Here is a 14848-nt window from a genome sequence, read left to right on the forward strand (position 1 = left end):
CAGAACTGTGAGCCAACTAAATCTTTTTTCTTATAAATTACCCAGATTCAGGTATTTCTTTATAGCAATGCAAAAACAGACCAGTGCAGTATCTGTAAGAAAGCCAAGGAAATCCCAAATAGGCAGTTGGCTCTGCAGTCTGGAATGCAGAAGTAGATCTGTACACCATCCCTGGCTCTTCCAGGGTCTCATTCTGTTGCCCAGATTATGCAGTAACATAATCACGGCTCACTTCAGCCTCCACTTCCCAGGCTCAAGAGATCCTCCACCTCAGCCTCCTGAGAAGCTGGGACTACAGGCACCTACCACCATGCCCAGCAAAGTTTTGTATTTTTTGTAGAGATGTGGTTTCCCCATTGTGCCTAGGCTAGTCTTGAACTCCTGGGCTCAAGTGATCCACCTGCCTTGGCCTCCCAAAGTGCTAGGAATACAGGAGTGTGCCACTGTGCCAAGCCCAACTTCTACCTCTTTAATGTCTCTGGTATCTGTGCCACTTCTTCATCCCTGCTACTACAGCCCAGCCCTGACTTCAGCCTCCTTCCCAAGGGCAGCTGCAGCATCTGGGCTAGGCCATCCCCATGGCTCCTTCCTCAGGAATTTTTCAAAATTATATATGACCAGAAATAACTCCCCCACTCCACCTCCCACACATATATAGCCTCTCCCACCACTAGCCCTTTCCCTGCCCCACCTACATTGGGATTAATCACAAACTCTTATGTCCCTCCTCTGAGCCTTTGTGCTTGCTGTGCATTCTACCTGGAATGTCCTTTCTCCATTCCCACCCATCCTTGAGGTTCTATTTGCAAAGCTCCCTCCTTTAGGCAGCCTCCCCTCCCTACCTCCCTCTGACACCCCAGAGTTCCCCATCTCCAACCACATAGCAGAGGTCACCCTCCGCTTTGCATCCAGGGGCCCTTGTTTCCTGAGCTTCTCCCAAGCAAGCTCAGCCCAGGCCCAGGCACTCTGAGGTTCAGAGTGGCCCAAATTGCAGGGAATAGAGGAGAGAAGTATTGAGGAAACCCTGGCAGTGGCGTTATTTCAAGCTCCAGGGGGTAGGAGGCAGGGAAGGGGTGTATGCTATTGCTCAAGACTTCCCCCCATCCTGATATCCCATTACCTCCAGAAGTTCTGTGCAATGTTCCACCCACGCTCTGGGACTGCAGAGCCAAGCTCTGCCCCTCCAGCTGGACTGAGACCCTCCAGACATGGATAGAGGATTTGCAGAAGGATAGGAAGTGAAGCCGACCCCTTCCCAGGATCAGGGACTTTCAGAAGTTGAGTAATTTGGTTTCTTGCTCATTTCCAGCCCCTTTCTGGAACAAGACATGACAGCTCACTTAGGCCAGATCCCCACTTCCACAGGCCACACACTCCATTTTCCCTGTATGCTAGACGCCCTCTGCAGGCCCAATGAGGTTGAGAGTCCAGGCCAGGAGCCCCTTTTCCCTGGGCACTGGACGCCCCCTGCAGGCCCTGCAGATTGAGACCCACAAAGAGATGGATTGAAAAAGCAGTCAGAAAACAAACCCACCAGGCACAGTGGCTCACACCTGTACTCCCAGCACTGCGGAAGGCCAAGGCGGGCGGATCACTTGAGCCCAGGTGTTTGAGACCAGTCTGGGCAACACGGTGAAACCCCATCTCTACTAGAAATGCAAAAAATTAGTGGGGTGTGGTGGCACGCACCTGTAGTCCCAGCTACTTGGGAGGTGGGAGAATAGCTTGAGCCCAGTGGTGGTTACAGTGAGCCGAGATCACACCACTGCATTCCAGCCTGAGTGACAGAGCGAGACCCTGTCTCAAAAAACAAAAACAACAAAAACATCATACACAAATACATAATTGCCGAAACTCTTACCCACCTACACATCTCTACCCACACACATACGTACATAGACACATAATCAATCACACAGTCAATCATTCACATACACCAAGGACACACTACAATCGTTTAAGCATATAATCACAGTACAAACACAAGGGCACTCCCTGTTCATGTTCCCAGCAATAGAACATAATATGTCTTCCCCATTGATCCAGACTAGCATTGGCAAACTATGGCCCATGGGCCAAATGCAGCCTGCCACCTGTTTCTGTAAATCAAGTTTTATTGGAATACACCCATGCTTATTCCTTTAAATATATCTATGGCTGCTTTTGTGCTACAACAGCAAAGCTGAGTAGTTACTACAAAGACTGTATGGCCCACAGAATCTTAAATATTTACTATCTGGACATTTACAGAAAGTTTACCAATCCCTGATCCAGACTCAGCTTCAGAATTGAAGTTGGCAAGTGAAACAATACTAATTGTCTTCAGTGTCTTGGCATTGAAAGATGGTCAGAGAAATAAATGGATGGGATGGATGGATGGATGGATGGATGGGCAGATGGACACATATAGGTAATAAAGCAGAATTTTGCTCCAAATACCAGCGTTCTGCTTGATATAAACTGGGAAATCTTGGGAAAATTAACCTTTCTGGGTCTTAGTTTCCCCATCTGTAAAATAGAATAATACAGTCATTTTTACTGAGGGCTTTTTTGGTTGCAAATGGCAAAAACCCAATTCAAAGCAGCTTACGCAAAAAGTTAAATTTGTTATATCAAAACTAGGTATGAGGCCAGGTGCAGTGGCTCACACCTGTAATCCCAGCACTTTGGGAGGCTGAGGCAGGTGGCTTGCTTAACCTCAGGACTTTGAGACCTGCCTGGGCAACATGGTGAAATTCCATATCTACAAAAATTAGCCAGGCTGTGGCGCCCAGCCTGGCTAGGAGGCTGAGGTAAAAGAATCACTTGAGCCCAAGAGGCAGAGGTCGCAGTGAGCCCAGATCGCACCACTGCACTCTAGACTAGGCAACAGAGCGAGACTCCATCTTAAAAAAAAAAAAAAAAAAAAATTCTCATTAAGGAGATTATCTGCAACCCTGGTTGGATCCAGGGGTTCAAATGTTATCTCCCTCTCTTACCTTGATACCTCTCTAATCTTTTTTGTCTCACTCTGTTGCCAGACTGGAGTGCAGTGTCACGACCTCCGCTCACTGCAACCTTCCCCTCCCAGGTTTGAGTGATTCTCCTGCCTCATCCTCTCGAGTAGCTGGGACTGCAAGTGCGTGCCACCATGACTGGCTGATTTTTGTATTTTTAGTAGAGACAGGGTTTCACTAGGTTGGCTAGGCTGGTGTCAAACTTCTGACCTCAGGTGATCCACCTGCCTTGGCCTCCCAAAGTTGCTATGGTTTGAATATTTGCCCCCTCCAAAACTCATGTTGAAATTTAAACCCTGGCTGGGCATGGTGGTGCACACCTGTAGCTGTAGTCTCAGCTACTTGGGAGGCTGAGGCAGGAAAACTGGCTGAGACCAGGAGTTCAAGGCTGCAGTGAGCCACGATCATGCCACTGCACTCCAGCCTGGGTGACAGAATGAGACTTTGTCTCTTAAAAATATATAACAAATTAAAAATAAAAGAAATTTAATCCCCAATGTGGCAATATTGAAAGGTGGGGCCTTTAAGGAGTGATTGGGTCATGAGGGCTCTGCCTTGATAAATGGATGAATCCATCCATGGATTAATGGGTTATCATGGGTGTGGGACTAAGGACTTCCTAAGAGGGACTTGGGCTAGGATGCTCAGCCCCCTCACCATGTGATGCTCTGTGCCATACCTTAGTACCCTGCAGAAAGTCCCCACCAGTAAGAAGGATCTCACCAGGTATGTCCAAGAGAGTCCAAGTACCCTCTTGGACTTCTCAGCCTCTATAACTGTAAGAAATAAATTATTTTCTTTATAAATTAGCCAGATTTAGGTATTCTGCTTTAAGCAACAGAAAATGGTCTAAGATACAGGTGCTCTTCTAGTAGCAAGAAATATGGCCACTAGAAGCCTCAAGCCTACATTTTTATATTGATTGATCTAAAAGAGACCCTCTTTCTCCTGGCATCCAAACATCAAATCTCATAGAAAACTCTGGTTATCTGTACTTGTGACACATACTCAGTTCTTCAGTCTATCACAGTGGCCAGGAAATAGGGTACTCTGATCAGAGCACTGTAGCTGACAGCTCCACCAAGACCATGTTAAGTGGGAAACAAGTTTCCTACAGGAACGACAAAAAGGGTTATGGAAAAGCAGAAAAGTGGTCTGCATGAACAAAAACAGCCCACAGAAATCTACTTCATAGATTTGTCATGAGACAATCAATTTAAAGCATTTAGCATGGTGCCTGGCAGTTAAGTATCAATGAATGTTAATTACTACCATAACTGAGAGACAAATAAATGAAGGGAAACATTAATAAATGAATAATGGTTGAACATACAGACAAACAGGTGACGATGAACATATGAAAAAATAGGTGAAAGAAGGAACAATTGGCTGATGGAGAGACAAAGACGAGTGGACATATAGACACATGGATGGATGGATGGATGGATGGATGGATGGATGGATGGATGATGGATGGATGGATGGGGCAGAAAAATACAGGCAATTAAATCTGCTCTATTATATACTCTAGATCTGGAATGGGAAACAGAATAGTACTCCACAATAGTGTCTTCTGAAAGGTCTATCTCTTAGGTCTGGCAGAACAGTTCTCTGGGTGACTATACACTGACCCAGTTCTCCTCCCTTTCTCACTTGGAATGCAAAATCTTGAGATAAGGAAGAGGTGACAGAAACAGATAAAGAACAGGCTCTGTTCTAGTCCCACCCCAGAAACAGAATATCCTTCAATGTTTTAGCCTAGGAAGTCACATTGCCCTAGGGTATAAAACCCAAGGCAGGCTGCTTTCCGGAGTCCTTGGCTGCAGTGCAAGTGGAGCATAGGCAGATGAAACGTCATCTGCCCTGGGCAGCTTTCCTGAGCCTCGGGGCTGCCTCACAATTAATCCTGGGGCTCTGTTTCCCTTGCTGCCTACCTGTAAGTAATAAATCCATTTCATATAACTTGTTGGATATGTTCTCCCACTGGACTCAGACAAATTGTACACAGTGAGCCTGCTTCGTTTCCCTGTTACTCTGTGAGCTGACCAGACCCTCTCCTCAAAACTCCCTCTCAATTTCCAGGATAGGGAAGCTACAGTAGAGAATGGGGGTGTTCTAGGCCAAGTTGTCCTCCAGCTATTTTAACTCAGCTCTGGAGCACAGGAAAATGGGTCAACAAGGGAGAGGGACAGTGCTGGCTGGGCCAGGAGAGTGAAGTCCTAGAGGCCAGAGATGAGAAATAGGGGAGCTGAACCTGCTTCCAAAGAATGTTCCCTTTAGCTTCACTTTGCAAAGGAGGAATAGATCTCAGATGGTGGATATGTAGGCACTGTGATGGGCCTAGGGAGATCTGGAGAATCTGGGAGGGGACCTTCTCATCCTTACCCTGCTCCTGTGATTGTCCTCAGGGAATCTAGGAGGTGGCTATGTCCCATCTTTCCCACTCCTCCTACCCCCAGGTGTCTTAGTACTACAGAGAAGAGCTGGCAGTGAGGAACCTAGGGAAGAGACACATTCCTACCTCTGACCCTAATCTTGAACCAAACCCTGACTCCCAGACTTGAGACCGATGGCTCAAATGCCTCCAAAGGAGCAACATCACAAACCTTGCAAATCTTCCCTTAACGGTAATAGTGCAAACTCTCCTACCCTTGTCCAAACTGCTTATTGCTGAGATTCTCAGAGCTAAAGCCAAAAAGTGAAAACCAGGTGCAGTCTACTAAGGAGAGTTGTGAAAGAGAAAAGTTTCCTCCACAAAAAGGGAGAGAGAAACGATGGGGAGATATTCAGTGGGAAGGTATTCTGCTATCAACTCATGGACTGCAATTCACTTCTGACACTAGCCACGGAGAGTTAGCACCAGACTCCACAGGTTTAAGAGAAAGGTCCCCAACAAGACTGTCCCCAATTTAGATACCAGCCACAAGTAGGGTCTCCAAGCCACCCACATTTCTGGCCAACTGGCTACAAGTCTGGGAGGTTCCCAAAACCCCTGTCAGTTTTGATAATTTGCTAGAATGACTCACAGAACTCAGGAAAGTGCTGTGTTTAGTTTATTAAGGGTGTAAATCAGAAACAGCCAAATGAAAAGACACACAGGATGAAGTCTAGGAGGGTCTCAAATGCAGAGCTTTTCTCAGTGGTTTCTCCCTGTGGAGACATAAGGTGCATCACCCTCCTGGCACATCAAAGTGTTCATCAACCAGAAAGTTTTTTTTGAGACGGAGTCTCGCTCTGTTGTCCAGGCTGGAGCACAGTGGCCGGATCTCAGCTCAATGCAAGCTCCGCCTCCCGGGTTTACATCATTCTCCTGCTTCAGCCTCCCGAGTAGCTGGGACTACAGGCGCCCGCCACCTCACCCGGCTAGTTTTTTGTATTTTTTAGTAGAGATGGGGTTTCACTGTGTTAGCCAGGATGGTCTCGATCTCCCAACCTAGTGATCCACCCGTCTCGGCCTCCCAGAGTGCTGGGATTACAGGCTTGAGCCACCGCGCCCGGTCCAACCAGAAAGTTTTATGAGTTTTGGTGTCCGGAGTTTTTATTGAGATTTCCTTACAACAGCATAACTGAATTACTGGCCACATACCTGAATTCAATCTCCAGCGCCCACTTCCACCCCAGAGGTCAGCCTGGCCCAAAGCCCAACCCTCTAATCACATGGTTGGTCTTTATGGTGACCAACCTCTAACCTGAGTCATCTCATCTCTTAGCATAAACCCAGGTGAGTTCCAAAGGGCTCATGAGTAACAAAGACACTATTACTTGGGAAATTCCACAGGTTTAGTCTCCCTCTCAGGAGCCAGGGACAAAGGCCAGTCAAATTCTTTATTACACACCAGAAGGGGAGGAAGTTTCTGAACGTAGAAAATGAAAGTTTTAGGGGGCCATAAACAGGAGACAGCCACAGCCCCCTGCAGATCCACACACACTCACTGACCCTCAGTCTTCCAAGGACTCCCTTGCCCTCATGATCATGATCCCTCTCCTGCTTGCTCTTCCCATCCAACCTCACACAGTCACACAGACTCCACACAAGCAGGCCTCTTGCTGCTCTCAGGGACTCTACTCAATTGTCCATCTCTGCTCATCCTCCATGGCCTCCTGTGTGGCACCACTCCTCTTCTCGGCATACTGGTTTTCTTGCCAGGAGTGAGTAAAATGGGGCAGGGGTTAAACGGTAAGGTGAGGAGCATAGCAGGGATCAACACGCAGGTCTCACGGAGTCTGTAAAGGAAGCTGAGTTCATGTTGTGAACCCAAAAGTATCTGAGACAGGTCTCAATCAATTTAGACAGTTTATTTTGCCAAGGTTGAGCACACACTCATGAGATGACACAGCCTCAGGAGGTTCTGACAACACGTGCTAAAGGTGGTCGAGGCACAGCTTGATTTTATACATTTTGCGGAGACATGAGACATCAATCAATACCTGTAAGATGTTACACTGGTTCAGTCTGGAAAGGCGGGACAACTCGAAGTGGTGGCTTCCAGGTCATAGGTAGATAAGAGACAAAAGGCTGCATTCTTTTGGGTCTTTGATCAATCTTTCACTGACTACACAATTTACATGGAGTGGGGAGTAAAGGAATAGTCACACTGATGCCTTAGTCTGGCTCAGTGAATCTGCATTTTTGCATAAACAATAGGGCAGAAGAAGCAATTAGATATGCATTTGTCTCAGGTGAGCAGAGGGATGACTTTGCGATCTGGCCATTGTACTGCACCTGTGAAGATAAGCTATCAGTTTACATTGTCAGGGTGAAATTCAACACAACCGTCTTAAGGTAAAGATCTTGAGGCCCACAAGGAATTTCCCTGTGGACCAATTGTGAGGGAGGTAAGTAGTTTTTTTTTATCTTTGTAGTTATCTCTCTTAGGAATAAAATGAGAGGCAGGTTTGCCTGACACAATTCCTAGCTTGACTTTCCCCTTGGCTTAATGATTTGGGGGTCCTGAGATTCATTCTCCTTTCACAATGTCAACATCCAGGTCCAAGTATGAACCTGAGACTGTACATATGCCAAATGGATGTGCCCTTGTGATGACTGCACATCCTGTGTGACATGGGTATACCTGTGCATTGTGTGTATTCCTTTGCAGTCTATGTGTGTGCCTGTGTGGTGTGGGTATGCCTTTGTGTGCACCTGTGTGATATAGATGTGCCTGTACCCCAGCTGTTCCTGTATGTATCAGTGCCTGGATGGGTCCTGGAGCCATCTGGCTGCTCTTCTCTTTATAGGCTCTGTCTCTCTAGCCTGCTCTTCCCAGAGGAAGAAGAGAACAGTGCATGTGGGTGGAGTAGAGAGCAACACTAAAGCTCTGGACACAGATATCCCAAGTTCCAGTCAGGGCTATGGCCTTCCCATCTTAAGCCCTAAAGCTAATACTCACTCCCTAGCTCTGGGTGATACCAACAATTCTGAGGACTCTGCCTCTTACCAAATCAACACCCAATTCCTGGGGACATTTTTGGTGCCTTCTGCTACCTCCTCTTCAGGGATGGCTGCAGGGCACTTTGTCCTATGAGTTGGGGTGGAGAATGTCCAGTCTCCTCCCCTCCCAATCACTTCCTCCATCATCCAGGTCTCCATTCACCATCTTACTTCCTTCACTTCTCCTTGCCCAATCCCTCCCACAAGGAATCCCCTAAAACAGGTTCCCAGATGTGGTCCCCAGCATCTGCCCCTCACACCAGGGCCTTTCAGGAAGATGAGTTCTATGGCTCCATTCTCTCTGACTCCAAATTCACCACACTGAGAGGCAACCTCTAGACCAGCCCTGGATGGATTGTACCATCTGGAGACTGCAGAAGACCTCTGCCAAGGCAAGTCTGGCCCTCCCCAGTCCTGTCTGCCCCCTCTGAGCCCCATCTAAGATTACAGCCCATGGCCCTTTCTCTCCTTCCTTTCCCAGAGCAAGAGCCACAGCAGTTAGGCCATGGGAGTGCCAGAGAGAGCCCTGGCCTGGGAAACAAAGGACCAGAAGAGAAGACCAGGCCTCTAGTTCCTCGGCACCAGACCTGACCCAGCCAGGCCTGGAGTGTCAACGTGAGTGTGAATGTGAGTGAAAGGGTGAACATTGTGAAAAGCACAGATTCACAACTCCCAGACTGCAGTGCTTCCAATAAAACCACCTAGCACCTATGAATCTGTCTGTCTTGCTATCTGTATGTGGCTCAGGTAGGGGAAGTCAAGTATGAGAGGGAGAAAGAGGGCGAGATGGGTGAGAGAAGACAGGTATCCATTCCTCACATTTCAACCAGAGGAAACTTTCACCCCACTTATTTCTGGTCACTCCCTCCTATACAGTCGGCCTAGCCCCAAGACTGTCTTTCCCCTTACTCAAACCAACTATGGCTCAGTATCAGGCCTTGGCTGGGATGTTAGAGGTCTGGGGCAGCTATTTCCAACCTCCCACGCTGGGTTAATTGCCCTTTCTCGGCACCTTCTACTTCTTCCCGCCAGTCTGCCCCATTTATTGTAAGAATCTGACTATTCTCTTTTGATCCTCCCAGCTCTACCCCTACCTCTCAGAGGGCAGAGGTGGTGCCTGTCTTGTTTGTTGTTTGTGGGGTTTTTTTGTTTTGTTTTTTTTTTTTTGAGAGGGAGTCTCACGCTGTTGCCCAGGCTGGAGTGCAGTGGCGCGATCTCGGCTCACTGCAAGCTCCACCTCCTGGGTTCACGCCATTCTCCTGCCTCAGCCTCCTGAGTAGCTAGGACTACAGGCGCCCGCCACCGCGCCCGGCTAATTTTTTGTATTTTTAGTAGAGACGGGGTTTCACTGTGGTCTCGATCTCCTGACCTTGTGATCCGCCCGCCTCGGCCTCCCAAAGTGCTGGGATTACAGGCTTGAGCCACCGCGCCCGGCCATTTTTTGGGTTTTTTTTGAGACAGAGTCTCGCTCTGTGGCCCACGCTGGAATGCAGTGGCATGCTCTCAACTCACTGCAACCTCCACCTCCCAGGTTCAAGCAATTCTCTGCCTCAGCCTCCCAAGTAGCTGGGATTACAGATGCCTGCCACCACGCCCAGCTAATTTTTGTATTTTTAGTAGAAACAGGGTTTCACCATCTTGGCAGGCAGGTCTTGAACTCCTGACCTTGTGATCCACCCACTTCACCTGTCTTCTTTACTACTACATTCTCATGCCCAGCACAGTGCCTGACACACAGATGGTCATTCAGCAAATATCTGTTGATTGACTGTAGGGAAAAAAAACATATCACAGGAAGATAGGTCTCAGGCCAGAGAGGAAGGGCAATGACCATCTGGACATTCAGTGGCTTAGCTGAGGCCACTCAACCAGGTATTTCCGTAGCCTGGCCTTTTCTAGACTGGACTCTCTCTGAGGACCTATTCCTCCTCAGCCCAGGGTCATACAAGACCTCTCTCGGCAGGCAAGAGAGGCACTTGGCAGGGCAGAAGTCAGGGACGGGTAGAGGAGACGTGGGGATTGGGAAAACTTTTCTTGCTGCCTGGTGCAGAAGCCTCGGCCTCCCAAGGTGTAGCTCCAAAACCTGACTCCACACCTGTAAAAGAGGGTCCTTTGCCCGCATCTTAAACAACCAACTCCGCCCCTGGCCTCACCCCCTAAGATGACGTTTCGACTTCGCCTCCTCTGGGAGACATGCAGACCCCACCCCTTCCGGGGGACAGGCAAATCTAGTGCGCGACGGCATCCCTGTGACGTAATGGTAACGGTCCGTTTCCGGGGTGGAGCCAGGGAGGGCGGGAGTTTAGGCTGCGCTGACCCCTCTCAGCCCCCCCTCCAGGTGACCCCAGCCCCTGAAAATCCTCACCCAGGGCCCCAAATCTCCCAGCCCCCTGACCGCCAAACCTCTCGCCCTGGCCCCCTAAATGCCCCAGGCCCCGGAGATGACCGGCCTCCTCACCCCTTAACTTCCAGTGCCTCCCAAATCTCCAAGCCCACCCTGTCCCGTGGTGGCAACTGAGGCTTCCCGGGGGCATCGGCCTCAGATTACCTGAGAACTGGGCAGCCTCGTCCTGAGCATGACGGAGAAGGGGACCTGGGGCTAGGGAATCCCTGATTGAATCATGCCGCTCCCCAGGAGACGTTCGGAGCCCAGGACATGTCGGGAATGAGGAGATACGAAGTGGCGCTGGAGGCGGAGGAGGAGTGAGTGGAGGCGGGTTCTGCGGAGGAGGAACCAGGCGGCTCCGGGGTGGGGGAGGGTGGAGTTCTGCGGGGGCGAGGGGTGGGCGGGGCGAGCCTCTGAGGGGCGTGGGCTGCGAAGGGTGCCGATTTTAGGGGCGGGGCGGAGCCTTCCTCGAGGGCGAGGCGCCGTGGGGCGGAGTCTGTGGGGTCAGCTCCGCCCCGCCCCGCCCCGCCCCGCCCGCCTCTGCCCTCTCTCTGCAGGATCTACTGGGGCTGTTTCTACTTTTTCCCCTGGCTGCGCATGTGGCGGAGGGAGCGGAGGTGAGGGGGCTGCGATACCGCGGGCCAGCCCCGGGCATGGACGAGACTCAGTCTCTGAGGACCCATCGGGGGGATTCCGGTAGCTCCCGCCCCGCCTCATGCCAGTGTCGGGTCGCCCCACAGCTCGGCGCACCCCGGGGAGCAGAAGCTGGAGCCTCTGCGAGGCCTGATGAGCTGTCTGTCCAGCGGCCTGGGCCCTGCTCCCCAGCGCTCGGGTCGTAGCCTCCCCCGCCGCAGCCCCACCGCCGCTGCCCAGCCAGCCAGTGCATTAAAGATTTAAACCGAAGCCCACCGTACTGACCTCCTGACTCTGCCGCCGCTGTCGCCATTCGAGCCGAGCGCCCCTCCCCACACTGGCTCTGTTCCGTACTGACAGGGCGTCCCTCCCTAAAAGGGTGCCCTTCCACGTCAAAGCCCCTCATCAGTGTCAGGCCTCCTGTTACTATCAATGACTGTCTCCCCCAACCCCATGCCCCAAAAACCCATACTGTGAATAGCCTATATGAAGAGAACTAAATAATCCTGCCAGTTACTCCCTTCCTCCGAGCCAGGACTTTGCCAACTGTCTGAAGAATCTTCTCTGCTGGGAGTGTATCTCAAAACATTTTAAGCAGAGGTGTAAGATGCAGGCTGTAAATGAGAAGAGGGGGAGATTCCTAGAAGCTGCCTGCCACAGAGGAGGGACTTGGGTTGGTGACCTTTCCTACAGTTCATACCCCAACTTTTGGCTCCTCCAGTCTGATCCCAAGTTTAGAGATCCTTGGCATCAGCCTACCTAGCAGTTCTTGCTCCCTCCCTAGGAGAGTCCAAGGGCCACTGCTCTCTGCCGCCCCCTTCTGTCACCCAATCAGTCTGGGACCCACTAACTCAAGTGATGAGAATCGGAGGCTGCTATGTGGGCCTACCTTCAGTTAGGGACTGGACCCAGCACCAGAAAGGGCACCACAAGATTAAGTTAAAGCAAGAGACAGCCCAGTTTCTGGCTGGGGCCAAAGCTTTCAGCCTGCAGCTACCCCTGCTACTGCAGATTTTGGCTAGGGAGAAGACTTGGTCTTAAAGGGGAGAGGTGGGTGCACACCCAGAAGCATTTGCTTTCTGCCTTCCGAAGGCCTCTGGACCAACAAGTCCAGGAAAGACCAGAAAGTATGTATCGCACAGCCAACTGATGGAGAAGGTCTTTGATAAGACCGAGGAACCTGGGAGATTTCCTTGGGATTTCCTCAGTGGCTACACCCAAGCCTCGGAGCGCAAGAGAAAGGCCTAAGCCCTATCCCAAGAGAAAGCCTACTCCATAGAGAGTGGCTGACCCTACAACAGATGACTGCAACAAGATAAGGGCTGGATTACTGCTTTATGACTTAGTTTATGTTTCAAATATAGAGCAGGACTTGCAGATTGAGATCCCTGGACCAGGAGTGGGAAATTCTTCAAGGAGCCAGGGGCACTGAACTTGGCAGCATACCCCCACCCTAGGCAGTTCCCAGCTTCCTGGAAAGGACTGGATAAAGATGAATAGGAGCTTTGCATTGAGGAAGGGGGTAAAGAACAGCTGGGTATGGGATTAGAAGAGAAGTGGCTATAGCTGGAGGGTGGGATGCAGGGGGGTATAGGAGTTGGACATGAGGGTGTGACTGAACCTGGGTAGGGAGGGGGGATGTTCCTCCAGGTCCAGGAAAGGGCTGGAATTTGAGTAGAACAAAGATGTAATTGAGTACTTGAGTCTGATGTCTTCAACAAGTCAGGGACTGGATCTGGAGACCCTAGGCCCCTGCTGGCAAGAGGTTGGCATTCCTGGAACAGGACTAGACAAAAACAGGAAGGTAAGATTCATTGGGCCTTTTACCTGTTTTGACAACAGTAACCTAGCACCAAAGAGCTTTTATCTTCCCTCCTTATCTACCCCACCTTTCCTCCTTGTCTCATCATCCTGGGGAAAGCTGCCACACCTCAGCATCTCCAAAGCACCCTCAATATTACCAAAAAGGGCCTTCCCCCAGCTTCTCTGAATGTGGCTGGCCTCAGCCAAGACTCATCCTCAGCCAGAAGAGCCTGCTCTAGGAACGCATTCCCATCAGTTTCTCCTGATAAGACAGTCAGGTCAGGCCAGGAAGTGGGGAGGAGAAGATGAAGGCAAGCTGGTGCTCGCCTGCCCTCTGCTCCCACCCCACCCAGAACTCCCCTATCAGAATCTGTGTGTGCTAGTGTGAATTTGCTTGTGATTGGATGACTGTGAAAACACAACTGGGTGGGATTGGGACTTTGAGTATAACTGGGGCTATATAATTTTGTCTATGGTTGTCTGATCACGAGTATGACTTTGTGAGGTTGATCGAGTGATTGAGGAGTGACTTCGAATGTGTGGCTATGCATATTTGAGTGTGAATGTCTATCATTAGAGGTTGCTGTGGATGCTTGACTGTCCTTACTCACTGTTCTATCAGTCCCTACATCACACACTAATCCTTCCCTCAGCTTCACTGCCCAGAGCTTAGGAACACATGGGAAATGGCTGTCCTAGATGAGGAAGGAATCTGTGGCAACAGACCAAGAATTAGGGCCCAGGAATGTCACAGGATACACAATACATCTCCAACCACCTCTGACTCACCTAGTGCCCCAGGTAAAAGGCACCCAGATAAAAGGTAGGGGAGGAGGAGAGAGAGAGAAGGAAGAGTCTAGGCTGAGTAAACATGAAGGGGCCCTCAACCTTCTGCAGTCTCCTGCTCCTGTCATTGCTCCTGAGCCCAGACCCTACAGCAGGTGAGTACTTGGGGGTATAGAAAGCTGGGGGTCTGGGTGAATGGGATGAAGTTGAAAAGAACCAGGAAATCCAACCTAACCTCCAGCTGTCTGGCAGAGAGGTTCTTGGTCAGGATCCCTCTGAACACATGGCCCTGTTGCCCTCTAGCATTCCTACTGCCACCCAGCACTGCCTGCTGTACTCAGCTCTACCGAAAGCCACTCTCAGACAAGCTACTGAGGAAGGTCATCCGGGTGGAACTGCAGGAGGCTGATGGGGACTGTCATCTCCAGGCTTTCGTGTGAGCTCCCACCCCTGATACCCCTGACTCTGACCTCAGTCCCAACCCCTAATGCTGATCCCAACCCCAGCCCTAACTGCTAATTCTGATGCCAACTCAGGTTTTCATCTGGTCCTTGCTCCTAACCCCTGGACCCTAATCTCATCCCCAAGCTATGGCCATAGCTTTGTACCTTTCTCTACCCAGGCTTCACCTGGCTCAACGCAGCATCTGCATCCACCCCCAGAACCCCAGCCTGTCACAGTGGTTTGAGCACCAAGAGAGAAAGCTCCACGGGACTCTGCCCAACCTGAATTTTGGGATGCTAAGGAAAATGGGCTGAAGCCCCCAATAGCCAAATAATAAAGCAGCATTGGACAATAATCTCTAAGTACAAT

The 14848-nt window shown here is 50.3% G+C and overlaps 3 protein-coding genes across 5 annotated transcripts in view; 2 read left to right on the plus strand and 1 right to left on the minus strand.

Moving 5' to 3' along the window:
* Positions 1 to 11136, minus strand: part of PHF24 (PHD finger protein 24) — a 294972-nt gene extending 283836 nt beyond the window's left edge. For all 3 annotated transcript variants that reach the window (XM_074017237.1, XM_045373422.2, XM_074017238.1), the window contains exon 1: positions 10976 to 11136. The gene's annotated coding sequence lies outside the window, so the exon portion shown is untranslated. The remainder of the gene's footprint in view (positions 1 to 10975) is intronic.
* LOC107127636 (uncharacterized) lies at positions 10693 to 11716 on the plus strand. The gene is made up of 4 exons (XM_045373444.1): positions 10693 to 10765; positions 11063 to 11130; positions 11371 to 11430; positions 11554 to 11716. Exons 2-4 carry the CDS (start codon positions 11084 to 11086, stop codon positions 11708 to 11710), a joined length of 264 nt encoding a protein of 87 aa, XP_045229379.1. The 5' UTR covers positions 10693 to 10765; positions 11063 to 11083; the 3' UTR covers positions 11711 to 11716.
* CCL27 (C-C motif chemokine ligand 27) lies at positions 10693 to 14841 on the plus strand. The gene is made up of 6 exons (XM_074017256.1): positions 10693 to 10765; positions 11063 to 11130; positions 13169 to 13250; positions 14043 to 14190; positions 14339 to 14471; positions 14658 to 14841. Exons 4-6 carry the CDS (start codon positions 14121 to 14123, stop codon positions 14791 to 14793), a joined length of 339 nt encoding a protein of 112 aa, XP_073873357.1. The 5' UTR covers positions 10693 to 10765; positions 11063 to 11130; positions 13169 to 13250; positions 14043 to 14120; the 3' UTR covers positions 14794 to 14841.
* The last annotated feature ends 7 nt before the right edge of the window (positions 14842 to 14848 follow it).

Source organism: Macaca fascicularis, chromosome 15, assembly GCF_037993035.2.
Source record: "Macaca fascicularis isolate 582-1 chromosome 15, T2T-MFA8v1.1".
Classification (NCBI taxonomy): domain Eukaryota; kingdom Metazoa; phylum Chordata; class Mammalia; order Primates; family Cercopithecidae; genus Macaca; species Macaca fascicularis.

Coding starts and splice junctions, on each gene's coding strand:
- LOC107127636 (XM_045373444.1), top strand. CDS start 11,084: ATGTCGGGAATGAGGAGATACGAAGTGGCGCTGGAGGCGGAGGAGGA. Junction 11,131..11,370: donor GCGCTGGAGGCGGAGGAGGA/GTGAGTGGAGGC, acceptor CTCTCTCTGCAG/GATCTACTGGGGCTGTTTCT. Junction 11,431..11,553: donor ATGTGGCGGAGGGAGCGGAG/GTGAGGGGGCTG, acceptor GTCGCCCCACAG/CTCGGCGCACCCCGGGGAGC.
- CCL27 (XM_074017256.1), top strand. CDS start 14,121: ATGAAGGGGCCCTCAACCTTCTGCAGTCTCCTGCTCCTGTCATTGCTC. Junction 14,191..14,338: donor GAGCCCAGACCCTACAGCAG/GTGAGTACTTGG, acceptor GTTGCCCTCTAG/CATTCCTACTGCCACCCAGC. Junction 14,472..14,657: donor TGTCATCTCCAGGCTTTCGT/GTGAGCTCCCAC, acceptor TTCTCTACCCAG/GCTTCACCTGGCTCAACGCA.